Genomic DNA, 27,740 nt, shown 5'->3' with positions numbered 1-27,740 from the left:
CTGATTCCTTTTTCCCTTCCTCCTGTCCAGGCAGTATTTTCACTGTATGTACGGTGGCTGGTACAGGTTTGGCAATATTGTCTCTCAAAAGTTATGTTATTTTTTGTTATTTATAGACAAAAAGATGTAAGACCAGGGGAAAAAAAAGTTTTTCTTTCTACAGTGTTAGTATAAAAAAAAAGTTCTACTGAAATGAAAAAGTATACACATTATTCTATAATTTCTCATTGTATACCGTATTTGTCGGCGTATAAGACGACTGGGCATATAAAACGACCCCCTAATTTTCCAGCTAAAATTTTGGTTTTGGGATATACTCGCCGTGTAAGACGACCTCCTTCCTACTAGTCTGTCTGGAAGCTGAGGGGTAGCCAGAACAACCGCTAACAGGAAAAACCCCCGACAGGAACATGCATTAATCAGCTTTTTCAAATCTCACTGTGCCCATTACATGCCTCACTGTGCCATCACATGCCTCACTGTGCCATCACATGCCTCACTGTGCCATCACATGCCTCACTGTGCCATCACATGCCTCACTGTGCCATCACATGCCTCACTGTGCCATCAACATGCCTCGCTGTGCCGTCAACATGCCTCTCTGTGCCACCCCATGCCTCACTGTGCCACCCCATGCCTCACTGTGCCACCCCATGCCTCACTGTGCCACCCCATGCCTCACATTGCCACCCCATGCCTCACTGTGCCTTCAAAATGCCTCACTGTGCCATACCTTTAGTCCTGAGACACCTGCTGGTGGACCACAGTACTGCATGCCAAATATCAGACAGTATCACCAGCGGAAGGAACCTTTCCTGACACATATGCCCCGGGGTGGTGACGTCACAAGGGGCGGAGCCTACAGGTCCCCATAAACAAAGCCCCCCCCCCCCCATGTAGAGAGCATGCGGCTTGGTATGGTTCAGGAGGGGGACGCTCGCTCGTCCTCTACCTTTCCTGACCTGCCGGGTTGTATGCTCGGATAGGGATACTTGACCCAAGGACCTGGTATGGACCTGGGGGAGGGGGGGCATGCTGTTTCTTTCTCACGATTTTTTTTTTATCCGGCAATTCTTTTTTTTTTTTTTTTTGGTTGTTAACCGCTTGCCGACCAGCCGCCGCAGTTTTACGGCGGCAGGTCGGCTCTGCTGGGCAAGATGACGTATATCTAAGTCATCTCGCCGAGCAGCCAATAGGGCCCCCGGCTCGCCCCTGACACGCGTGCCCGGTGGGCGCGATCACCGCCGGGCACGCGCGATCGCACGTTACAGAGCGAGAACCGGGAGCTGTGTGTGTAAACACAGCTCCCGGTCCTGTCGGGGAGAAATGCCTGATTTTCTGTTCATACAATGTATGAACAGCGATGAGTAATTTCCCCAAGTCAGTCCACCCCCCCCTTTAGTTAGAACACACCCAGGTAACATACTTAACCCCTTCCTTGCCCCCTAGTGTTAACCCCTTCCCTTCCAGTGGCATTTTTATAGTAATCAATGCATTTTTATAGCACTGATCGCTATAAAAATGCCAATGGTCCCAAAAATGTGTCAAATCGCTGCTCGCCGCCATTACTAGTAAAAAAAAAATATGAATAAAAGTACCATAAAACTATCCCCTATTTTGTAAACGCTATAACTTTTGCGCAAATTAATCAAACGCTTATTGCGTTTTTTTTTTTACGAAAAATATGTAGAAGAATACGTATCGGCCTAAACTGAGGAAATTTTTTTTTTTTATATATATATTTTTGGGGGATATTTATTACAGAAAAAAGTAAAAAAATATATATTTTTTTCAAAATTGGCGCTCTATTTATTTTTGTTAATAGCGCAAAAACGAAAAACCACAGAGGTGATCAAATACCACCAAAAGAAAGCTCTATTTGTGGGAAAAAAAGGACACCAATTTTGTTTGGGAGTCACGTCGCAAAAGTGGCCTGGTCTTCGACCAGCAGTATGGTCCAGGGCTGAAGTGGTTAAGGACATGGCGGCTGGCTTCCCAGCCCCCTCTGTGGCAACCAGCTATATACAGTGTAAAAAAAAAACTGCAAATAACGGTAACACGTGTCCAAAAACGCGGCAAGCACCGCAAAAAGCATTGCAGAAACGCTCAAAAGCAACATGCATAGATGTGAATCGAGCCTCAGAAAAAATCCCTCTTATACTCCCCAAGAAGCAAAAGTGTATTCCACAGCAAAGAAGATCTAGCAAATTTGTGTACTAACAGCTTCCGCAGCTTTAAAAAAAAGGAAAAATCGGAGAAAGACACAGATTTTGTACTGAAATTGAAAATACTGTATATAGAAGGATTTTATAGTCACATTCTTTGAAAACAAATCTGTTTATGTTGCAGTTGGTGTCCTTTGTGTCGTGAAAAATGAAAGAAATTCCATCGCATTCTTTTTCCGAAGTTATTTCACACATTCATGTGTTCATTCAGAAATAAATACATACTCAAACAGAATGAATGATGCCATCATGTCTGTAAAGCTAAACGAATGAGCTTGTCTCTGCCTAGGATGAAGAGCACTGGGGGTTGGGGTGGCGTATGCCATTTATTATATTTCTCTGGTCACATCCGGCCTTGTTTCATTCAGAATGCGGAGGCTGGATTTATCTATCTATTTTATGTCATAGCAATATACCTATGGAATCTATGACCGTACGTCTACTTCATAATTGAAGTCCACAAGCATATAGAATATATCTGTCCCTCTTCCATATTTGCAGCAATCAGTGCAGAGGTCAGAATGAAGCTAATTGGATTAATTTCTCCAGAGCTTTCAATAAAAAGCAATTATTCCTCAGTGTTGTATGGAGTCCGGTTACATCCTTATCTCAAACCTCAACGGAGGAATTCTGCTAATGATGATGATGATGATGGAAGCGGCTGAACAGTTTATTACGCTATAGAGAGAATGGCACTACAAGTATCAATACCGCCTCCATTGCTGTGTGCGGCTCTGTCATAGGCGCTCAATTGAATTAAAGTGGAGTTCCACCCATAAATATAACATTACATTAGTAGTTTAAAAAAATGTCATTAGTCCTTTAAGAATTTTTTTTTTTTTTTAGATGCCTTCAAAGTGTTGTTGCTAGGCAGAATAGTTAATCTTCCCACTTCCTGCACCTAGGTGCTTAAGCTTCCTAACCTACACCGCACAGACTCCTGGGAATGTAGTGGGTGTAACTTTCCAGGAGTCTGTGCACTCCCCAGTCTCGAAGAATCATGTGACTTGGACAGTACAGGTGCTGAAACCTGATCTGAAACCTATTACACTGCTTATGCAGCACTGAGCATGTGCGAGATCTGCAAGGCTGAAATCCAGGAAGTCATACAGTCTGGCTTCATGATGCCCACACTTAAGATGGCCCCAGTCAATTTATATTTTATAAAGTGTCTAAATGCTGTAACAACCTAACAAAACGGACCTTAGTTTACAGACTAACTTTACTAGAATACATTAAGCTTGTGTATTACAGGGGTATTTATATTTAAAAAGTGAAATTGTGGCCGGAACTCCGCTTTAAGTCAGACCTGGAAGAGTTTCCATATATTCAGGGCACAGAGGTTTTTCAGTGATGCCCACAAGCCTTCCTGAGAAGCAGATTCCCCAGCTGTGGCTCCTTTGTGCTCTCAGGTTAAGGCCCCTTTCAGACTGGGGCGGGAGCCGCGGTGGCGATATAACGCCGCTAAAAATAGCGGCGCTATACCGCCGGGATTTCCGCGGGAATCGGCCGCTAGCGGTGCGGTATTAACCCCCGCTAGCGGCCGATAAAGGGTTAATACCGCCCGCAATGGGAAGGAGCGGTATACATGCCGCTCCTCTCACCGCTCCAAAGATGCTGCTGACAGGAGATTTTTTTATCTCCCGCCAGCGCATCGCCTCAGTGTGAAAGCCCTCTGACTTTCACATTGAGTCTGCAGTAAAGGAGTTTTTCAGGCGGGATAGGAGCGCTATTTTTAGCGCTGTACCGCCTGAAAAACTCCTCAATGTGAAAGGGGCCTAATGTGTACTGGGATGGCTTGATTTTAATCAAGGAAAGTCTACTGTTAGTAATTTAGAATGAACATTCGCGACGCGGCAGTTGATGAAATGTCAAAATTCTGATCCTCCTTTTCTTTTCTTCTTTTTTTTTGAAAATCTTTTTGAATTTATTTGTATAAACACATAGGCCCTGATTCACATACATTGGCGCAAATTTATGCTGGCGTTGCGTATCTTTTTTAGGCTACGCCGGCGTAGCGCAGAGCGCCAAAGACAGTTTTCACAAAGCACTGGCACTAAACGCGGCATGTAAATGGGCTAAACTGACGTTTTTAGATGTCTGTTTCTAGCTGTCATGTTAAATCGTTCAGGAGAGGTTAAACAACGTCCTGTGTACATGAAGCCATAGCGTTTTGCTTTTAAGCCAAAAAGTTCTATTTTGGTCTCATCTGACCAGAGCACCTTCTTCCACATGCTTGCTGTGTCCCCCACATGGCTTCTCACAAAATGCAAACAGGACTTCTTATGGCTTTCTTTAACCACTTAAGGACCGCCTCCTGCACATATACGTCGGCAGAATGGAACGGCTGGGCACAAGCACGTACCTGTACGTCCTCTTTAAGTGCCAAGCCGAAGCTCCGTGGCCGCGGGAACCGCGGACCCGATCGCCGCCAGAGTCCCGCGATCGGATCCCCAGAGCTGAAGAACGGGGAGAGCTTCCCCGTTCTTCACTGTGGCGCTGTCATTGATCGTCTGTTCCCTGATATAGGGAAAGGCGATCAATGACGTCACACGCCCAGCCCCGCCCCCCCCCCCTACAGTTAGAAACACATATGAGGTCACACTTAACCCCTTCAGCGCCCCCTAGTGGTTAACTCCCAAACTAGAATTGTAATTTTCACAGTAAACCATGCATTTTTATAGCATTTTTTTTGCTGTGAAAATGACAATGGTCCCAAAAATGTGTCAAAATTGTCCGATGTAACCGCCATAATGCCGCAGTCACGAAAAAAATCGCTGATCACCGCCGTTAGTAGTAAAAAAAAAATGATTAATAAAAATGCAATAAAACTATCCCCTATTTTGTAAACGCTATAAATGTTGCGCAAACCAATCAATAAACGCTTTATTGCGATTTTTTTTTTTACCAAAAATATGTACAAGAATACGTATCAGCCTAAACTGAGAAAAATAATGTTTTTTTTATATCTTTTTTGGGGGGTATTTTATTATAGCAAAAAGTAAAAAATATTGTTTTTTTTTTTTAAATTGTCGCTCTATTTTTGTTTATAGCGCAAAAAACAAAAACGGCAGAGGTGATCAAATACCACCAAAAGAAATTGGCGTAAAATGAAGGATGGATAGCCGCACTCCAAACCAAACAGGTTGTCTTTATTTAAACGAACAGCAAAAACATACCGGATCACAGCAACAGAAACAGGAGGATAACCGACGTTTCGCACTGACTTGGTGCTTATCCATGGCTGATGAATAAGCACTAAGTCAGTGCGAAACGTCGGTTATCCTCCTGTTTCTGTTGCTGTGATCCGGTATGTTTTTGCTGTTCGTTTAAATAAAGACAACCTGTTTGGTTTGGAGTGCGGCCATCCATCCTTCATTTTACGCCAATGCTTGCCTAGTGCACTGCCAGCACGCTTGGAATCCTACACCTGTGTATGACCCTATAGCAGACCCACCTTGAGCGGTGATTTTCCTTCTTCTACCACCAAAAGAAAGCTCTATTTGTGGGAAAAAAAAAGGATGCCAATTTTGTTTGGGAACCACATTGCACGACCGCACAATTGTCAGTTAAAGCGACGCAGTGCCGAATCGCAAAAACTGGCCAGGTCCTTTACCTGCGTAATGGTCCGGGTCTTAAATGGTTAAGAGCTGCACGATTCTGGCTAAAATGAGAATCACAATTTGTTTGCTTAAACATGGATCCCGATTTACTCTTTCCATTTTCAGATGATGGATCGAACAGTGCTTTGTGAGATCTTCCAAGTTTGGGATTTTTTTTATAACCTAACTCTGCTTTAAACTTCTCCACAACTTTATCCCTGACCTGTCTGGTGCATTCCTTGGCCTTCACAATGCTGTTTGTTCGCTAAGGTTCTCTAACAAACCTTTGAGGGCTTTACAGAACAGCTGTATTTATACTGAGATTAAATTACACACAGGTGGGCTCTATTTACTAATTAGGTGACTTATGAAGGCAATTGATTCCACTAGATTTTAGTTAGGGGTATCAGAGAAAAGGTGCTGAATACAAATGCATACCACACTTTTCAGATATTTGTAAAAAAAAAAACGGAAAATTGTATCATACTTACCAGTAATTTTCCTTTCCTGGTGCCTATCCATGGCAGCATACCTGTGACAAGCTCCGCCTTGGCTCCTCCCTCAGGACTAGTGAATATTATAAAAGTGTTGGTTAGCACAGCCCCCACATTCTCCGTAATATAGAATACCGAAGGGAGGGATTGTATGCTGCCATGGATAGGCACCAGGAAAGGAAAATTACTGGTAAGTATGATACAATTTTCCGTTTTCCTGGTGCCTCCATGGCAGCATACCTGTGACAAATAACTAGCTGAGATGGGTGGGATGATTCAAAGAGTTTTTTTTTTTTATCATTTAAAAGAAGAACCAAAAGGCCTATTCGCCGTCTGACTGCCGAACTCCACTGATGAAAAAGAGCTCCACTCTGCAAATTTTTCAGAAACATATGCTGGGACGCCCCAGTCGTTGCGCTGCGAATAGCTTCAATTGATACACTCGCTCTTGCCGCCCAAGAGGCAGGAACCGCTCTGGTGGAGTACGCCCAGACTGCCAAAGAGGATCACAGTCCTTTTGCCCTGTACACCTTGTGGACGAGCCACAAGGCAATCGTTCTTGCTGGCGCCTCCATGCCCTTGTTTTCCAACCTAGGGAGTTAAAAACAACCTGGTAGAGTCCCTGAAGGATGCCGTAGCCTGCGGATGTCACCTGAAAGTGGAGAAAATGTCCAGCTCGTGAAGGGAACCTGAGCCCTGTCTTGAAAATGTTGGAAGCGCCCAAGTTTATGACATGTTCGAGGATGATATGACCTTGGGGCTAAATCCCCGAACAGTTCCGAGTTCCACTCTGTCAGGATAGAATATGATATGATTATAATCCGCTCCTAAATCTGGGAGTACTGCAAACATGTCTGCCAGAGATTATGGCTATGAAGAAGAATAGCTGCATGGTTAGATTCCAAAGCGATGTTGACTCTGAAGGGACAAGAGGTGAATTGGCTAAGGACTCTAGGATGATAGCAAGGTCCCGAGTGGAAAAGATTGTTTAGTTGGCGATCAGCTCTTTGACGGCTTTGAAAAATTGGATTATTAATGAATCCTCTGTCCATTTTAACTGGCTGCTGCTGAAATTGCCGCTGCACGTACCCTTAGTGTACTCAAGCAAGACCTAGGTCTAAGCCTGCCTGCAAGCATTCAAGAATTTGAGAGGATGATGGAGAATCTGGAACACCGCTTCTGCCAATCATGAAGGCCCAGAACCTGTTCCGCACCTTGTTTGTGGTTGTACTGGATGGACTTGAGTCTTTTCTCAACTTGATCAACAATGTAACTATATAAGCCTATCCTATATCCTGTTTGTGGATGGCTTTCTTGCCCTGAGCAGGGTTGCGATAACCTTGTTGGAACATCCTATGGATTGGAACCTTTCCCTTTCATCTGCCAGATGTGAAGATCCAACCTGTGGGGAACTGGATAGGTGCGACGTACTTATGACAGGAGAAAGGTATTATTGGAACCCTGACTGAAGGCTTGGTATTTAGGTACATTGTTGTGGGAAAACAAGGATGTCTTGGCCAGTGCGGTAGGCCTGCTATCACCGTCATGGTTCCTACCATGAGGCTCCACAGGAGCTTTGGAATGAGAGACCCTGGAAAAAAAAGGCATAGACCAGGTTGCAGGGATCGCATCTACTGCTTCTGCTTGGGGATGAGGAGGCCTCGGGACGAACTTTGAAATCTTGGTGCTGTCGCAAATAGGTCCGGCTCGAGGGGACCCACTGGACCACTATCTAGGTGAAAACTTTCTGGTGCAGAAACCATTCTTTGGAATCAACGAACCCCCGAGATAGGTGGACGGCCCTTGAATTGAGATGACTGGACAGAAAGGCTGTTTTTAAGTCTTTAGATTCCTTTCTGCCCAAAGGATTATTGTTTCCACTTCCCTCAGCAGGTCCTGCTGTGCATTCCTTCTTGTCAGTGCCAATAAGACACTGCAGCCCTCTTGGCCATTCGGAGGTGGGAACTGGGTTGCCTGTACCTCAAATTTCTAGTGTTAGCAATGCAAAAGGAAGGATTCCTGAACCTCCAGGCTATTCGATACTAGGCATGTTGTATGGAAGGACCATCTTCCCTGCCCTGAGATCTGGATCTAGTGTGAGCCCCCACTTGCCGCACTGGTATCGGTAGTAGTTGTGATCCAGTTGACATGTCCTGATGGATGCGATTTCATAAGCGTGTATTTCTTCATCCACCCATGTAGACTCCTGGGCATCAGGGTCGTCAGGTATATGGATTGAGATAGATACGGTCTGTTCTGTCGCCTCCAAAACTCTGGCTGGAAATGTCTCGAATGCTAATACCATAGTGATGCATGACAACATCTGGCCTATTAGGCTCAGACAGTTCAATGCCCACAGGTAGGATGTCACACTGACTCCCTTCATCTGCCGAATAGTGGACTTTACCTTTGAGGCGGGAAGTTTACTGTACTGTTCTGTTCCACTAATTGGGCTGGATTCTTCACCATGGGACAAAGGTCATCCCTGTAGTGGTGTACTTCAGAGTCCTAATTCTCCTGGAGGGGTTATGATAGCAATTAGGATCTTCATAAAGACTTTTGGTGATGTGCAGAGGCCGAATGGGAAGGCTCAAAAATTGAAGATGTACATGCCCCACTGCAAACCATGGATATTTCAGGAGAGGAGTACAGGTACATGCAGGTAAGCATCCTGCAAGTCTATTGATAACATCCAATACCTCGGTTGGAATAAACGAACAATCGTTTGAAGCGAAACCATTTAGAGATTTCCAGGAGGATCTTAGCGAGTTAGACTCTTCAGATCCATCACGGAACTCCAACCTTCGTTTCTCTTGGGAACTAGAAACAGGGTGGAGTAAAAACCGAGAATCTCTCTGATAGAGGTACTGGGACCACTGCTTGCTGCTCCTGCACAGGAGAGAAGAAAAAACACTGTAGTGCTTCAGATTTTCTGGGGGAACCTCGACACCCTTGTCGGAAAAAAAATAAGATTTGGAGGGGGGGTGTCTATAAACGCCCAGAAGTGACCATATTCAACTGTGAAGACTACCCACGGATCCCTGCACCTTGAACCCGGATCCTCGAGAAGTACTTGAGTCTGACCCCCCTTGGGAAAAAGGATTTGGCAGAATCCTGTGGAGATAGGCATGAGCTTCCGCATACGGGCTTGAGGAAGGTGGAATGCTTGCTTCTCTAGCTCTGCCTACAGCCTTCTTCCGTCTGGACTGTCTGTAGTCCTCACTCTTGGAGTATTAAAAACTTGGTGCGAATGAGCTGGAGCACCCGGGTCGTCTGTCTTGGGGTAACAGGCCTAATTTCCCGCCATTGATGCGAGAGATGGTCTTACCCAATTTCTCCCTAAACAAGGCTTTCCCGTCAGAAGGTATCTTGTACCAGCTCTGTTTTGAGGCAATATCTGTTGACTATGGTTCCAGTCACAAGGCCCGTTTGGCCATGACTATGTGGAGCATTGACCCAGGGGAGCATAGAAAAGAATCGATTGCGGATTCACCAATAAGATCTGCTTAGAGCTTTAGCTCATCTAAGGCCCTGGTGGTATCCCCCTTGGGATATCCAGTTGCATTGCGCACTCCATCACATCTGTCCAGACGTAAAGGGGGGTGGACATTGATGTCAGGGCCATCGCAGGATTACAAGTGTTTGCCCACCGTCTGGTGGAAGATCAAGATCCAACCTTCTGTCTAGTGGGTGCCTAAGTGAAGTCGAGTCCCCTTTTTTTATTTTTTATACAAGAGACATAGAAAACAAAGCAGCAGCCGGCCAGTATTTACTGAGCCGAACAAGGCCCAACATGGCCCATTACACAGGTACAATCAGTGACCTCTAAGTGAGGTTGAGTCTTACATGGGCAATGTGACGTTCTTTGCCAACTTTACCACCACTCCATCGACTACTGGAGGGCTTCCAAGCATTGCGGAAACTGCTTTTGAGGAGGTATAACTTTCCTAGTTGAACAATGGAGAATTCTCTCTCCGTCCTCTTCCACTCTTCCTCAATCACACTCCTGAATTTGCCCATGAGAGGGAAAAGGCAATCTGGAGGAGAAAAGGGAGGCACGATTTAGACTTCTGTGCCAGTCTCCTCCCAGCCGATTGCTAGTTTCACCACCTGCACATACGGCTGGACCGTGGTGAAAGCGAAACAAAAGGCATCATGGACATCGGAGAAGTCCCCTGAGATAGTATTCTCTTCCTGATGTTTGAAGGAAGAGACAGGCGTTGGGCGAGATTTCACTTGAAGATGGCCCGGGAATGGACGCCTCCGCCGATTGCTCCAGAGTAGAAGATGCCGGTTGTTGTGGCGGCATTGTGGGGCCCAAATCCGCAAAGGAACTCTCTCCCGCGTATTTAGGTAGGTCCGCCATTTGCAGGCTTTGGCCCTCTGCCACTGGCCAATTCCGCCAGACCGGTTTGTCTGGAAGTGGGGTGACTCCACGGGTCTGACATTTCGGGGATCTAGGCTTCAAAGAGCGCGAGTGACGGCGTTTATTTGGCCGATGATTACCTGCCACTCCTATGATCCCTATGCCTGGACGACCCGTCTCCACGTGGACTAGAGTCACCATGGTCCACATGTCGCCTTGAGGTTCTCTTAGACATCTTCTGGCGTACAGGGCTGAAAAGAAAGTACCAGCCTCAGTGCACTCTTTTCCTTTAAGATCTGTAAGCTTACCTGAACGTAGGTCCTTACCTCATCTGTAGAGTAGGATCTTGTACAGGTGGCGAATGGCTCACACTGAGTGGATTTAGCAGAAGTAGCAGCCAAGAAAAGAATAAAGAGGAAACCAGGGGTCAGATCCTAATCTGGGGATTTACCTCTGAATAAATGGTGTGATTTTTTTTTTTTTTTTTTTATTTTATTCCCGGAGACACGAAAAAAATATATTTTATTTTATATGTGTATTTATCTTTAATTATTATCTTTTACTTAAGCTATATTTCTTCTACTTCCCTTTTTTTTTTTTTTTTTTAACTTAAATAAACATATAATACACGTATCCGTCTTATTGTTAAAAGAAAACATATGTATGCATACATTATTATTATTTTTTTTTTTTACTTTTACTTACCTGAAGAGAAGAGAGTGTTTCCCTGGAGCCATCTGACTGCGTAGTACTTCCTGCAACCTTTAGGTGTCTCACTGAAGCCACTAGAGGGATCCATAGAGGCGAAGAATGCTTCAGACTTGTGCCTGACATCTTGTGGGCAAAAAGCGTCGCTCTGCCCTCATCCAAAATGGCCACCGCAGCCTCCGGATCCACCGCGCATGCGCCGACCGTCGGGACGAGAACCCGGAAGACGCGCACCGCCGGCGCATGCGCAGAACGTGACTGAGGACGCCAATCATAAATAAAAAGCCGGCGCTAAGCGAGCGCGGCTCCTAAGGAGCTGGAAAAGTTTACAGGGGGCTAGGCACAATAAGAAAGGGGAATGAATACAAAGAGGACTAGTGCAAGGCAGGATTGGGAGAAAACCTGGAGAGAAAACAAAAGTAAATGCAGAAATGGCTGCTACCTCTGTAGCCAACAACTGAGCAAATGCCTAAACACCACTGTGCAGATAGAGCTCTTAGTTAAGAGACAAACTGCTTGTCCCAAAAGATCCTACAGAAGGGACTCCCTACCTTATCAGCGCATTTAGCTGCCCAAGAGAAGGGACCGCGTCCGGGAGAGGCTTGAACCCAGACGGAAGCTGCCGAATGCAGAAGGTAAGGACAACCGACCAGAATTCACTGCCATGAGGTATGAGGAAAAAAAGGAGAATGTGGGGGCTGTGCTAACCAACACTTTTATAATATTCACTAGTCCTGAGGGAGGAGCCAAGGCGGAGCTTGTCACAGGTATGCTGCCATGGAGGCACCAGGAAAAACTATTTTCCTCACACTTCACAATTATGTGCCACTTTATGTTGGTCTATCACGTAAAATCCCAATAAAATACATTTACTTTTTTGGTTGTAACCTGACAAAATGTGGAAAATTTCAAGGGGTATGAATACTTTCAAGGCACTGTACAGCACTTCTGATCTTCCATGGCCTTTTTTCATTTATCAGTCACAGGGTATGTTTGGGTCGTTCTTTATATTAATATAAGGGGGAGGTCCAGCATCTTCTGAAGGTCGTATACTACACACTTAATCCATTTTTACGACTTTCCCCTTCTTGCATCCTTCTGCCCCTCCCCCTCTTTTACTCATATCATTCTGGTTACTATATAGGTGGTCTGTAAAAGTCGCTACGTGGAGGACAAGATGGCTGCTGGAGCTGCTCGTACCCGACTGTAATCACCAATCATGCACAGCGCTACACATAGCAGCTGTAGGAGAGAAGCAGATGATGACTTTTATTTCCTACAAGTGTCAATGTTTTTTTGCCATAGTATAGCCCTGGAAATGGCATCCAGAATTTGATTGGTTAAGTGGGCTAACCCTCAACCTGCAGTCGCCAAATAATGAGTAAAAGCCGCTTGACTTGTCTCCTGCTGTAATAAACACAGCTGTGAGTGTGTCCTCCTTCCCGGTCAGCAAAAGAAATCTGCATTCTCTACAGATGTGCCCCTCCTCGGGCGATGGTTTCTTCGAACATATGATGGCGGTCAGCACTGTGAAAGCACAAATATCTTCTCTGTCTCATGAGATGTCAGCATAATCTTTAAGAATAGTTATTCGCATTAGGTGGTATCACAGCACCATCAGCACCGTCCATTCAACAGCGTTGATAAATAGCTTTATATTTAAGCTTTATCTTGGCCATAAACCAGAGGCTCCAGATAGATAGTTGGATAAATAGATCTTTATTTTGGCTGTATCTGAGCTATAAATCGGCAGTTCTGAAAATTAAGTTGGATAAATGGCTCAAAATGTATGGGGTATGGGTGGACATGTGTATAAGTAAAAACAAATTGTGGCACGCCACACAGTGCCTAATCCACTACAAATACATGTTACCCCAATAGTAACAATTGGCTTACACATTTCAGCCTTAGTGGCCTTAAAGTAGTATAAGAAAAACGTTTTGTTTTTATTTTGTATAGAGCAAATGAGGGTTAGAATTCTTTTTTTTTTCCCATCTGTGTCCCATTTTGGAGATTCACTTTCGCTTCCTGTCACATGGCCAGACAGAAAGTGAGAGGAAATCCCTGCAAACAAAAGGGGTTGTAAACCCTCATGGTTTTTCACCTTAATGCATTCTATGCTTGCTATGCGGGCATCCAAGCCAAGGCGCTGTTCTGTGTGTTTTATTTAGACCTGCCCCCGCTCTCTTCTCATTGGCTCACTGAGTTTGACAGCAGCAGTAGGCGCCAATGACGCCCGCTGCTATGTCTCAGCTAATGAGGAGGGAGAGTCCCTGGACTTCGTGGCTCTCGTGCAACATCACTGGATCGCGAGGGAGCTCAGGTAAATATTAGGGGGGCTGCATTAGGATAAAATGGTCAAGGGTACTTCCCCCAATGGGGTTTTTGGGCAGCTCAATTAATGGATTATAGACAACGTATGTAAAAAGGACGTTTTTATTGTGTGATGAGACATACAAGGGGGATATTCAAATTGTTAAGATATGAGTTACAAAGGTACACAAGTGGTTAAAATTCCCATACATATAAATAAATGACAAAAAACAACAACTGTCGAACAGCTTGACATGTGTGTATATACAAGCATATAACAATTTCTAATGCGTTTCGACCTTCATACAGGTCTTCTTCAGAGGTTTTGTTGTAACTGGAAAAGATTTACAAAAATTATTAGATGCTTCTACAGATATCCTACCTGCCATATCCCCATAATTTGAAAGGGGAAAGGACAGGGGAAAGAAGAAAACACAAACTACTTTATAAGAAAGATTAACAAAAATTACCAAAAATTACCAAGTCAAAATGTATGGTTAGGAATGAAACAATCTGCACTGAACTCATCCATCAAAGTAACGAGAGCCCCAAAAGGATCCACAGGCTGGTGTCCCGACCAAAACCATGTCACCCCCCAATAAATGGATGGTCACATGTAACTTACAAGGAGTCACCGAATATGGGTAGCACACCTGATGATATTAGGCCAGGGGGAGGATCAGACACCTGCAGCAAAGCATTAAAACATATAATTATTTTTCTTTATTATAAATATACAAGCTGAATACCCAGCGTTGCCCGGTCTTCCTATCTTAACCTTTTGGGGAGGAAAATCATAGTAATATAAATATACCCATCTTTTATATAATGGTGTAGGTAAGGGTTAATTTAACTGTCATATATTTTTATTTGGCATATAAGTAATATGTGTACCAGGTATTATTGAAATATCTCCAGGCGTACAGAAGTTATGTGGGAACATACATTTCCCATAGATTTGCATGGGACTTTAAACAAAAACCCCGACCCTCACAAATGGGGGTAGTTAAGGGATAAATTAACTATCCTATAGTTTAAGTGGACATATAAGTAACATGTGACCAAGTGTTATCGAAATATGTACAGCCGTTTGGAAGTTATGAAGTAACATGTATTTCCCATAGAGTTGAATGGGACTTTAACCTCTTCCATACCGGGCAGTTATACACACTTCCATACCAGGCCTATTCTGGCACTTCTCTCCTACATGTACAAATCATAATTTTTTTGCTAGAAAATTACGCAGAACCCCCAAACATTATATATGTTTTTTTAGCAGACACCCTAGGGAATAAAACGACGGTCATTGAAACCTTTTATCTTGCACGGTATTTGCGCAATAATTTTTCAAACGCCTTTTTTTGGGAAAAAAATTGTTTCATGAATTAAAAAAATTTAAAAACAGTAAAGTTAGCCCAATTTTTCTGTAAAATATGAAATATGATGTTACACCGAGTAAATAGATACCTAACATGTCACGCTTTAAAATTGCGCACACTCATGGAATGGCGCCAAACTTCGGTACTTAAAAATCTCCATAGGCAACGATTTGAAATTTTTTACAGGTTACCAGTTTAGATTTACAGAGGAGATCTAGTGCTAGAATTGTTGCTGGCACTCTAGCGCACGCGGCGATACCTCACATATGTGGTTTATACAGCGTTTACATATGTCGGCGGGACTTGCGTGTGCGTTCGCTTCTGCGCGCAAGCTACCGGGGACAGGGGCGTTAAAAAAATAAATTTTTATTTCTTTTTTTTTTATATATATATTTATTTCTTTTTTTACACTTTTTTTTTTTTATTTATTTTTTATTTTTTATCACTTTTATTCCTATTACAAGGAATGTAAACATCCCTTGTAATAGGAATGTGTGTGACAGGTACTCTTTATGGAGAGATGCGGGGTCAATAAGACCCCACATCTCTCCTCCAGGCTGGAAAGCATGAAATCGGTGAAAAAAATTCACCGATCTCATGCTTGTGGTTGCTTAGCAGCCGCAATCGCGGCTTTGTTTACTTACGGGGACCCGGGCGTGACGTCATCACATCGCGCCCGGGTCCTCCGACGGTCATAGAGATGACTGGTGACCATCTGGTCACCAGTCATCTCTATGCTTCCTGCGAGCGCCGGACGATTCGTTCTCCGGGCCCCCGATGGCACGGGAGAGCCCGGAGAAGCACCGGATGGCGGCGGGAGGGGGGGATGTCCCCTCCCGCCGCCTGTAAGAACGATCTAGCGGCGGAACCGCCGCTATGATCGTTCTTACGTTGTGCAGAATCGCCGGCAGTTTAGAAGGATATCTGAATGATGCCTCTTAGCTGCAGGCATCATTCAGATATCCACCCGGAAAGCCCAGGACGTCATATGACGTCCACTCTGAACGGCAGAAGTTCTTTGTGGACGTCATTTTACTATGGGCCGGTAGGGAAGTGGTTAAAGAAAAACCCCGACCATGGCAAATGGGGGTGGGTAAGGGTTAAACCACCTATCCTATGTTTGTTGCTGACATATAAGTAACATGTGTGCCAACATGTTAATATCTTTAGCCGTTTGGACGTGATGCTGGAACATACATACACACACACACACACGTTGAGTTTTATATATATAGATAGATAGATAAATTAGGGCTGTCATAGAAGTCCCCTTATACGAATACTACAAATGATTTTATTTCATGTAGTCCAAAAGGATACATCAATACATAAATCACAGGGAATATATGAATATTGGTTTGTATTTTTTTTTTTTTATTGAATATAATTATTTTGATTATGTTTCTTTAACCACTTCCAAACCGCCGTACGTCTTTATACGGCATAACTTTAAAGATGGATATCTCGGTAACGGCAGCAGCTGCTGCCACAACCGAGGTATCCATCTTTAGTGTCAGCGGTTCTGTTAACGATAACGGCGGTCTCCGCGGCGGATTCGCCGCGAGATTGCCGTTATCGGCGGCGGGAGAGGGGCCCCCCCCTCCCGCCGGAGGAGATCGGGTGCGTTCGGCTGCTGACTGGGGACGAGACTGAAGGAAAAATCTCCTTCGCCCGTCCCCATAGCTCTGCTGGGCGGAAGTGACGTCAAAACGTCAGTCCCGCCCAGGCTCTTAAAGAAACAATTTTTTTTTTTTGTCATTTGAAAAAATGACAGTTTCAAATTTTTTTTTTTTTTTTTTTGCATTTTAGTCTAAATATGAGATCTGAGGTCTTTTTGACCCCAGATCTTATATTTAAGTGGACCTGTCATGCTTTTTTCTATTACAAGGGATGTTTACATTCCTTGTAATAGGAATAAAAGTGATCATTTTTTTTTTCCAGTGTAAAAAATAAGAAAATAAATAAGAAAAAAAAAATAAAAAATTTTAAAGCGCCCCGTCCCGACGAGCTCGTGCGCAGAAGCGAACGCATACGCGAGTAGTGCCTGCATATGAAAACGGTGTTCAAACGACACAAGTGAGGTATCGCCGCGATCGTTAGAGCGAGAGCAATAATTATAGCCCTAGACCTACTCTGTAACTCAAAAAATGCAACCTATAGAATTTTTTAAACGTCGCCTATCGAGATTTTTAAGGGTAAAAGTAACATTATCTTTCACAATATATAAAAAAATTGGGCCAAATTTATTGCTGTCTTATTTTTTAATTCAAAAAAGTGATTTTTTTTCCAAAAAAAGTGCGCTTGTAGGTCCGCTGCGCAAATATGGTGTGACAAAAAGTATTGCAATGATCGCCATTTTATTCTCTAGGGTGTTAGAAAAAAAAAATATATAATGTTTGTGGGTTTTAAGTAATTTTTTAGCAAAAAAAACTGTTTTAGTCTTGTAAATACCAAATCTGAAAAACACCCAAAGTAGAGAAGTGGTTAAAAATGTTTTTTTTTTAAAAAAAAAAAATTATTTTTATTTTATTTAGGTGTTGGGTCAAGATTTCATTTTTAAATGTAATGTGTGAAGTGAAAGGGAAAATAACTAAGGAAAAGAATGAACGAGTGAATATATATTCAGATAGCATAGTGAGATTAGATGATGTGAAAGGTGATCTGTGAATTACATGTGTAAACGGGTGATAAATCCTTATGAAGAATTATGGAAGAAAATAATATATTGAACAATGTGCAAAGCATAAAATGTGTGAAGGTTGTGTGGATATATAAATATGTGAAACCCATATGGGGTGTTGTATGGATGATGTAAGGATAGAAGTGTAAATGAAATAAGAAAAATTAGAAGAAAAACAAAACATTTCGCTCCAGGGGATAAGAAAAAATGGTGAGGGGAAAAGCAAAACATTTAACTAGATAGTGAATATATTGTAACAATTGCGATGAGGCAGCTGAATTAGAGTCGGTTCACACTGCAGCGGCACGACTTCGGGGGCGACTCCACAAGTCGCCCTGAGGACGACTTCAGAGGCGATTTGCAAAACGACTTCTGTATAGAAGTCAATGCAGGTCGCCCCGAGCCGCCCCTGAAGTCGTACAGGAACCTGACATGTCGCCCCAGTGTGAACCGGGTCTAAATGAAAGTTTTGTTCAAATATTCCCAATGTTTAATAAACATATCAAACAAGAGAAACTGAAGTTACCTTGGTAAGCCAGAAGCACTGGCATATCCATGGAATTGTGTCAGCAGATTAATAGAATCCAGGTTTCATAAAAAAGAAACACAGGATCAAAAATAGGTGTCTTGTCCACAATCTGCGGATAAGAAATAAGAAAATTGTAACGTTTGTTCAAAAGAGTATTGACAATTACTGAGGTAGTCTCATGTATTGGTGTGCTTACCATGGGGAGATGTCAGCGCACACTGAGGTATCCAGAGTCATCTGAGAAATCGTATTGCATTCAGAGAATTTTATATGGTCCTTAATTAAATAATTGGCTGCAGGGTCACATTTCTCCCACAGGCAGTTAGCCTCTTACCTTATCAGTCAGGTGTGTCTCCACCACCTAGGGAGGAGTCCCGCAGTGACTACCTCGGCGTTCGCAAAGGAACATCCTCGCTCGCTGCCGCTACTTCCGGCGCAGCGTCATGACGTCACTGCACACGCATGGTATTACCGCGCGTGCACGATGTATGTCACAGGCGCTCGGAAGCATTTGCGAATGCCACCAGCAGGGGGAGACATCCCACACCAGACGGCGAAGCATCGCCACATAGTGGGGCATTAGAAGAGCGCAGAGAGCTCTACTTTTCTCCCCCTGCTGGGAAGCAACATATGACCAGCAAAACAGAGGGCACCAATCGCGGGGCCGGGCTGTCAGTAGCGAGCCTGGGAAAGAGAGAGGAACATAGCCAATGATGAAGAGAAAGAGAATATACAGAAAGAAACAATTGTCAATAATCAACATTAACCTTGGAATGAATTATAGCCAAGGTACATTTTATATTACATTGTAACCTAGGAACAAACTAAAATACATTTGAATCATATGGCCATACATGTTACATACATATTGACCCTCCTTCAAAAAATACGTACCTTCTTCTGCCATTAGAAACACATTAAACTTCACCTGTATCATAAAACTTACAACGTACAAGAAAGGCACTCTTAGAAATGTTTAGTAATGGCAATCGCATTACTAAGTTTGTCGCAACAGAGGAACTGCCCTTGTGTGGGCAACGGTTCGGCCCCTGCGTGGGCTAGCTTTGTTAGCTAATGTAAACTTCAATAAAAAAAGATTTGGTTAAAAAAAAAAAACTCTTTACAGGAATCTCGGTTTGACTCAATCAGGTTAACATGTGGTTGCATATCATCGTCTCTATAAAACTATTCAACAACCGAATCAAATTCAGAATCACTACAGTAAAACAGCACTCTGTCCCCAGGTTGAAGGTCTGATGCTTCTAACTTTTCTTGCTATACACATGACTGGTCTTTAATGAACCATTGGACTTCAGACAGGCATTCTATGCTCATATCAAGGAAGTCGGAATGTATTCAAGTTTTTACTGTAACTTGGTAGGGTGAGCGGCCTGGTAAGGAATTGATTATATGGTTTTATTTCCAGACCAACATGGCTAAGTAGTGGGTCAATTTCCTTAATTTCTCACCAGTTATATCCAGGATTGACACATGTCCCATTGCCTTGGTTAGTGATTGGCTCCATTCTTGGAACAACTCCTATTCGAAACAGGATTCCTTATCTGAATGTATCTTTTGCAAACAACCATAAGAAAGACAGAAGTGCTATTACACCATCTGGGAGGTGGTCTTGAAGGTCTGGTTGGTATTGCCACCGCAGACTTGGTAAAGTCGTTCACTGTGACAACACCATGACTTTACCATGATGCCATCCTTCTTCTGACATGTAGAGCTCAAGAAATTCATTGGTTGGTACCTCCATTAGGGCAGAATTGTGCCAAGTCAGTAGTAGCATTTGGTCCTTGGCACTCTTCGACGGTGAACAGACCACACAGTATTTAACCAACTGAAACAGATCCACACAAGTTGCTTGTTTTACAAACCAGGCATTATTCTGCAGTACAATACCTTTCATCAGGATGAGACGGGACCCCTTCCCTCTGCAGTTTTTGGTTCCTAGTAGTAAATACACCTCTATTAGAAGGGCAATCACTGAATCCTCTCTGTGTCTCTGCCTGGTTAAACTTGAGGCTTATTATTCGGTTTTCTCAGCTTCTTGATCTACATCTTCGGTTCTTGGATGGGCATGATTCCACTTTGCACCCTAGCAGCAGGCTATTCTAGTTTAACAGCTTTCACTGGGTATGATGATCTTTCACATCTTTGCTACCTTTCAGAGGAGTATGTGTGCCTTCTCCAAGAGGGGCACCCCCCTCTTTTCCTCTCAGAGGAGTATTCCTATCTGCGCTTCAACACTGATAACTGTCTGTAGCTGAACCATCCTTTCTGTCAGTTTTCCACCTCCCAAGGTGCCAATTGTTTGCAGGCAGTTCTGTTGATTTCCCATCTATGATTGCAATTGGTGTACTAGAGCCTGTACCGCTTTGCTCTTGACACGCTATGGCCACTTCTAACAGTTCATGGAACTTTTAACTTGAGGTTGCTTCTTTCTCTTTTAGGGTTTTATGAACTTGTCGGATCAGAATACATACACAAAATGTTCCTTCAGCCACCCGTCGACGTCACCCCAGAGGGGCCATCTCACTTCACTCTCAGCTCTACAGTGTAACTGTCTTGCAGTTCCAGTACATGTAGAATAGATTTTTCCACTCTTTACTTTTTGACAAATACGTGGGCCCTAAACTCCCCCTAAATGTTATCACTTGGTATATGATTAGATCAGGCCCACCATCTCCTGACCTGGCCCCATGTACATGGGTAATTCTTGCTGCAGGAATCCTGCCAGAAATGGAGGTCATTATTGCAGAGGTGATAGTTGCCTGCTTCAATCTGGAATAGTCTGGCACCACCGTCTAAAATAGCCGATCCTGTTAATTTAACAAAATAGATATACAACCGAATGATCAGACAATAAGTGTTTCTAACTTGTGGTTACACCAATCCATGAGAAGAAAATCTACCCCCTGAAAATTGATTACTCTAGCACCAACCAGGAAAGGGCTTACCACAGTAGCTGGGTCTTTTGGAGAAAGCATATGTTGTTCGGCTCTGGTTGGACAGTGGAGGTTCTTTCACTTGGCTTTAGATCACTTGCCCTATGCCTTATCAGGGATGGCCTCTCTGTGTTCTTGAAGGAGGAAATGTGGTCACCCTAGGTAGGGTATGGCGCCTACTCACCACATGCTCAACATTACTGGCTGTGAACCATCATGGGGGCAGGGCCATTCAACCTGAGTAGATGGGCGTTCTGCTTTACATACAGGACAGCGAGTATGATGCCTCCAGTGCTTTATTACTGTTAGATTTTTTTGTTTCATTTTTGACTGATTTCATTGGAGAAGAGAGGGATGAAGGCTGAAAGAAGGAATTGTTCAACTCTTTGCAGTGTGGCATGAATGTCCCCTTATCACTAACAATTTTTCAGACTCTAAGGCCACAGACAGAGCAAACATACACTCCCATGTAGATAATGCCATAGTGACAACGATCGGACCTTTGTTCGACCAAAATCACATCGGAATTCCGATGGAGTAAAAGAGAACATGTTCTCTATCTAAACTCCGATGGAATTCATCTGACTTTCCGGTGGAATTACTCCGATGGGGCACACACACGGTCGGAATTTCCAGACTTTTTCCATCGGAAATTCTGATCGTGTGTATGGGGCTTAAGGCCAACACCCAGTGCTGCTAGGTCGTAGGACCAACCATCAGAGCATTCTGCTGTTCTATGTACATATTGATTTGGTAATAAGTGAGTACTGTTTTACAAGTATTGTACCTACTGTAGAATGTAGATTATGTATAGGTGATATGGATATGGATATGGGTGCTGGTATATACAGTACATATAAGATCTTTGCATTTGGTGTAGGTGTACTCTTTTTGATATGGTAATTAATTATTGGCATTTTACACAACATATAGGTGGTATGGGATACAAATATACTAGCTGTTATGTTCAATGTAAATGTAGAATGTTTGGCATGATATAACTGCACTGTTGGTTTTAAATTGGTTGGCACTGCTGTGACAGAGACCAGATGCAGCAGATTCTATTATAAAGTTTTCTGTGTTCAGGGTGGGGGTGCAATAATAATCCAGCTGACATTATGTTCTATTAAGGTAATTACCCTGATTAAAGACAATTTAATTTTCCCTCCATCCTGGATGAATTTTCGAAGGAAAAATATTTATTTCATGAAGCTTACCAGGCATGTTAGTGGCTTATTATAAAATAATTGTTTTACTGATGTAATTTTGTTCTGTGTGTCCTCCTCAGCTTGAAATACTGCAGCAGCCATTTTATAGCCGAGTAAACACAAGCGTTGTTTGTGGATTCAAAATGGCACCTGAAAATTACAACTGTAAAATTAACAAACATTATTTCTGTCTCCACTTCCCACCTTCCATATTCATGAATTCAGTGATATTAATTCGAAGGCTCTGTCTTTTTTTTTTTTTTTTTTTTTTTTTTTTTTTATGACACGTGCTAAGATTTGTTCCTTGAGTGTGAGGGAGGATTCTGGTATCTCAGAACATTATGGGTAAAAGGTTTCTCATATTGGTGTTACCTTGCCCTTTATGTACAATGACAGACACATCTACTGGAAGGGACTCCTTTTGAATATCATACCCCTCCTAGCACCACATGCAGATGCAGTCTGACAACTGTCATATAATGCACCGTCTTTAAGCTTCTTCATTTGAAGCATAGGAGGTCAGGCAGTTAACAACCAGCAGCTTCAGACTTGAAGTAATCTCCATAATACAAGTTACAAGAACAAGGTGAAACTAAGCTGTTTGTTAAGACCTGATGATACATTGTCCTTGAGTTCAAAGATCCAGTTGGCACCTTCCTGTAAATATAGCCTTATTTTAAAAACAAACGTATTTCGTTTTTAAAAAAGATCCTATTTACGTTACTAGCTAGTACTGATTCATTTTCCACTATTCACAAATGGAGACCCATGTGATAGGATTCCAAATTTAGGGCTTTGTAATCTTTATTTTTTTTAACTATTTATAATATACATGTGATGTACCCTTCTTATATAAAATCTGACCTATATATTAATCAAATTTATATATTTTTTATATATTTTTCTGTGTGTACATTTTATATATGATACTTCAGTCCCTGGTCATCTGCAACATCGACTACTGTAACTCCTTCCTCATAGGCTTACCTCTTTACATAGGCGTTCCCCCCTTCAGTCCATCATGAATGCTGCTGCTAGGTTCATCCATCTTACCAACCGGTTAGTGTATGCTACTTCTCTATGCCAACCCCTAGACTGGCTTCCGCTTACCCAACAAATTAAACTCAAAATACTAACAACAATTTACAAAGCTATCCACAATTTGGCCCCCATCTACATCACTCACATAGTCTCAAAATACCAAAAATTGTTCTCTTCAGTTCTCCCAAGACCTCCTGCTCTCTAGCTCCTTGGTCACCTCCTCCCATGCCTCCAGCACTTCTTCTCTCGAGCCTCTCCCAACCTTTGGAGCTCTCTGCCCCAATCTGTCTGACTATCTCCTACTCTGTCAACTTTTAGGCAATCCCTGAAAACCCTTCTCTTCAGAGAAGCCTATCCTGCCCCTACATAGGTTGAACTTGTGTCTTTTTTCAACCTCACCTACTATGTAACTATGAGTTTGATTATATGTCAGTATTACATTTTATATCCCTGTATGTTTGTGGTCGTTCAGGTGCATATCTAATAGTTTCTTGAAACTATCGATGCTCCTCGCCGAGACCACCGCCTGTGGAAGGGAATTGCACATCCTTGCGCTCTTACAGTAAAGAACCCTCTATGTAGTTTAAGGTTAAACCTCTTTTCTTATCATTTTAATGAGTGGCCACCTGTCTTGTTAAACTCCCTTCCACAAAAAAGTTTTATCCCTATTGTGGGGTCACCAGTACGGTATTTGTCAATTGAAATCGTATACCCTCTCAAGCATCTCTTCTCCAGAGAGAATAAGTTCAGTGCTCACAACCTTTCTTCATAACTAATACCCTCTAGACCCTTTATTAGCTTTGTTGCCCTTCTTTGTACTCGCTCCATTTCCAGTACATCCTTCCGGGGGAATGGTACCTAACAGCTGCACTTTTATTTTCTCCATCAGCTCATCCCCCACAGTTATTACCTTCTGTATCACTTGAAACTCCCTCTTAGAATGTAAGCTCTAATGAGCAGGGCCCTCCGATTCCCCCTGTTTTGAATTGCATTGTAACTGTATTGTCTACCCTTGTGTTGTATAGCGCTGTGCAAACTGTTGGTGCTATATAAATCCCTTATAATTATTACTATTATTATTATACAGGTTTTATATAGAGCCAACAGTTTGCGCAGTGCTTAACAAAACAAAGGCAGACATTAGTTACATTTCAATTTGGTACAAGAGGAATCCGAGGGCTCTGCTCATTAGAGCTTACAATCTAAAAAAGGAGGGTCAATTGATACAAAAGGTAATAGCTGTGGGGGATGAGCTGATGGAGGAAGTAAAACGTTGTTAGTAAGAAGCAGGATAGGCTTCTTTTAAAGAGAAAAGTTTTCAGGGATCGTCTAAATATGGATAGATTAGGGGACAGTCGGACAGATTGGGGTAGGGAGTTCCAAACGACGGGAGAAGCTCTGGAGAAATCCTGGAGGCGAGCATGGGAGGAGGTGACAGGGGAGCTAGAAAGCAGGAGGTCTTGGGAGGACCTAAGAGATCGGCTTGGTTTGTATTTTGGGACTAGGTTAGTGATGTGGATGGCTTTGTAAATTTTTGTTAGTACTTTGAATTTTATTCGTTGGGCAAATGGGAGCCAGTGGAGGGATTGGCAGAGAGGGGTGGAGGACCCTGAATGGTTGGTAAGGTGGATGAGTCTTGCAGTGGCATTCATGATGGACTGAAGGGGGATAGTCTATGCTGAGGTAATCCAATGAGGATAAGACTTGGCAGTAAAATCCTGTAGCTTGGTACTAGAGGTCAAGCCTATCACCATGTGATATATGGTCCTTTGTTTTTACTCCATTTGTGTCTGGGCCTCATTAATATTACCATCTGTGGTCATTAATATCTGGGCTGTCCTTGATTTTTTTATGTCAGGTTCAGACTGATGAATGTATATCACATAGGCTATTCCAATTCACAATGAGAATGCACATTGTACATGGAATATTTATCTTATTCACCTCTTCATCCCCCCACCCCACCCAACCCCAAAAAAGACCAACCTCTGGTTAATTACTAAATTACAGCAGTTTTCTGCACCTGCACTGATGGACTCCTATGCACTATTTGGTTTGTTCTGCTGGCGATATTTGGTATAACGATTGTTTTCTGTCTTATATTCATCTGCGATCTAGCTTGGGAAATATAGTGAAGATAATAGGGATGCTGCTGCTTTTAATATGCCACAGATGCTGTTCTCTGAAGCGTAATGATGTGCCTTCTCTGGAATTTGCTGTCATTTAGCCTTTTAAAAAAAAACCTCATAAATGTTTTGACATTCTATTAATAAGACAATAAGTAATTATCCTAGCATGCTGGTGTTGCCTTCACTGTACTATGACACTAATTGGACACAGAGGTAATGTGACCGGCGTGAATTTCTCCCCTCGGAAAATCTCGCCACCTTTAGTCTTATTGCTGCCACATCTGTGCAAGAGCAGAAAACGACCATGGAAGGTTTGTGATGACTGTTGGAAAGGAAAAACCTAGCCAATCAGGCATTTTGTGATGTTCTGCAACCTGCACTGGGAAAATTCATTCCAGAACATGATTGGTTGCATCTGTTACCCAAATATAAGCGTCTTCTTATATGTGTTGTCTAAAGACCAAGGAAGCTATTTACCATGTATAGCCGGATCTGTCTCAGGCGGCATAATTCTCCCATCTGGTATATGGCCTGAATCAAAAAGACTGTACGTGTCATGCAAACAGCCACTGCTATACATTATACTACTGTCTATATGCAGAATTTTTTAACTTGCTGTTCATCATAACTGCTGCTCTTGTCAATACCTTTTTAATTTACTTTCTTACTTGACTTTCTTATTCCTGTCAGCTGATCTCCAGTGATGCGGATGGAGCCATCCAGAGAGCAGGGCGATTCCGGGTGGAGAACGGATCATCAGACGAGGTAAAGAGACAAGGAACAGCATTCTGTTTCTTTCATTTTATATCTGCAATTAGGTTGATAGTGAGCTCTCAGGGGTGTACAGTAAGTGGCCTATTATTTGTGCTTTCTGCAGTCATGACAACTACAGATGGGTCTGAGATCAAGTACACTTTATTACCAAAAATATTGGAAAGCCTGTCTTTACACACACGTTTTAATGGCATCCCAGCTTTAGTCCGTAGGGTTCAATATTGAGTTGGCCCAAAGAATTTGCGCAGTGCATTTGTGAGGTCAGGCACTGTGAGGCGCAGTGCATTTGTGAGGTCAGACACCGATGTAGATGAGAAGGCCTGGCTCGCAGTCTCTGCTCTAATTCATCCTGAAGGTGTTGTATCAGGTTGAGGTCAGCACTCTGTGCAGACCAATTAAGCACGCCAAACTCACTCATCCATGTCTATGGACCTTGCTTTTTTTTGCACTGGTGCACAGTCATGTTGGAACAGGAAGGAGCCATCCTAAAAACTGTTCCCACAAAGTTAGGAACATGAAATTGTCCAAAATGTCTTGTTATGACGCCTTAAGAGATCCCTTCACTGCAACTTCCATGTCAGAAGCATATGTGCAGGCTGAACCAAATCTCACTGTAAAATTTGAAAGAGATTAATGCCTGTATTATTAGCTCCATTTAGTGGCCAGAATGTGGTATTCTGAAATAACTCAATTAGAAATCTATATGCTACTAGATGAGGCTGATAATACAGGAATTCATCTCCTACAACAATGGCAGCAACTTTTCATTCAGCTTGCACGTATGCTTCTGACATTCGTGCAATGAATGTTGTATAAATGGACTCCCGTTTTTTATTTTTATATGTACCATTATGGCATTGAAGAGTATTTTATATTTGGATTTTATTTTTAAAGTTGAAATTGAAGAATACCATATAATTCAGTCTTGAGATCATTTTATGCCAGTAAGGGAGAGGGCTATAGATGGCGCCCCTTCCTGTAATCTCACTGATGTGGGTGCCGATGTCGGGTGATGCTCTTTGCACTGAGAAGAACTATGTCATAGACATAAAACAGACCAATACATTTTCTTGTTTGCCCTGTTTCATCTTCCTCTTTGATATCCTAGAATTGTATTGTTTGTGATGTGAATCCATTAGGGCAATGAAATTGGTGAAGAGACATTTTTATGTTTGCGAAAGTGGATTAGAGGAAAGCAGATGTGCTGCCATACACCGGGGGACGCTCTTCCTTCTGTAGGATTCTTTTCCTTCCAAAGCCACCTAGTTCCTGAAACGTCACAGAAACCTACCAGCCCAATATATTATTGTAATATTTATATAATCTATATTGCTGTTT

At 42.8% G+C, this 27,740-nt stretch overlaps 1 protein-coding gene across 4 annotated transcripts in view; it reads left to right on the top strand.

Annotated features, from left to right (window-relative positions):
• Nucleotides 1-27,740, top strand: part of GARNL3 (GTPase activating Rap/RanGAP domain like 3) — a 295,858-nt gene that overhangs the window by 163,375 nt on the left and 104,743 nt on the right. For all 4 annotated transcript variants that reach the window (XM_040324016.1, XM_040324018.1, XM_040324017.1 and 1 more), the window contains one exon: nucleotides 26,319-26,393. In XM_040324016.1, coding sequence (XP_040179950.1) covers nucleotides 26,319-26,393 — 75 coding nt within the window. The remainder of the gene's footprint in view (nucleotides 1-26,318; nucleotides 26,394-27,740) is intronic.

The sequence above is a fragment of the Rana temporaria genome, chromosome 9 (genome assembly GCF_905171775.1).
Source record: "Rana temporaria chromosome 9, aRanTem1.1, whole genome shotgun sequence".
NCBI lineage: Eukaryota > Metazoa > Chordata > Amphibia > Anura > Ranidae > Rana > Rana temporaria.
The sequence above is the reverse complement of the archived record's forward strand: the minus strand, read 5'-3'. Positions and strand labels throughout refer to the sequence as shown.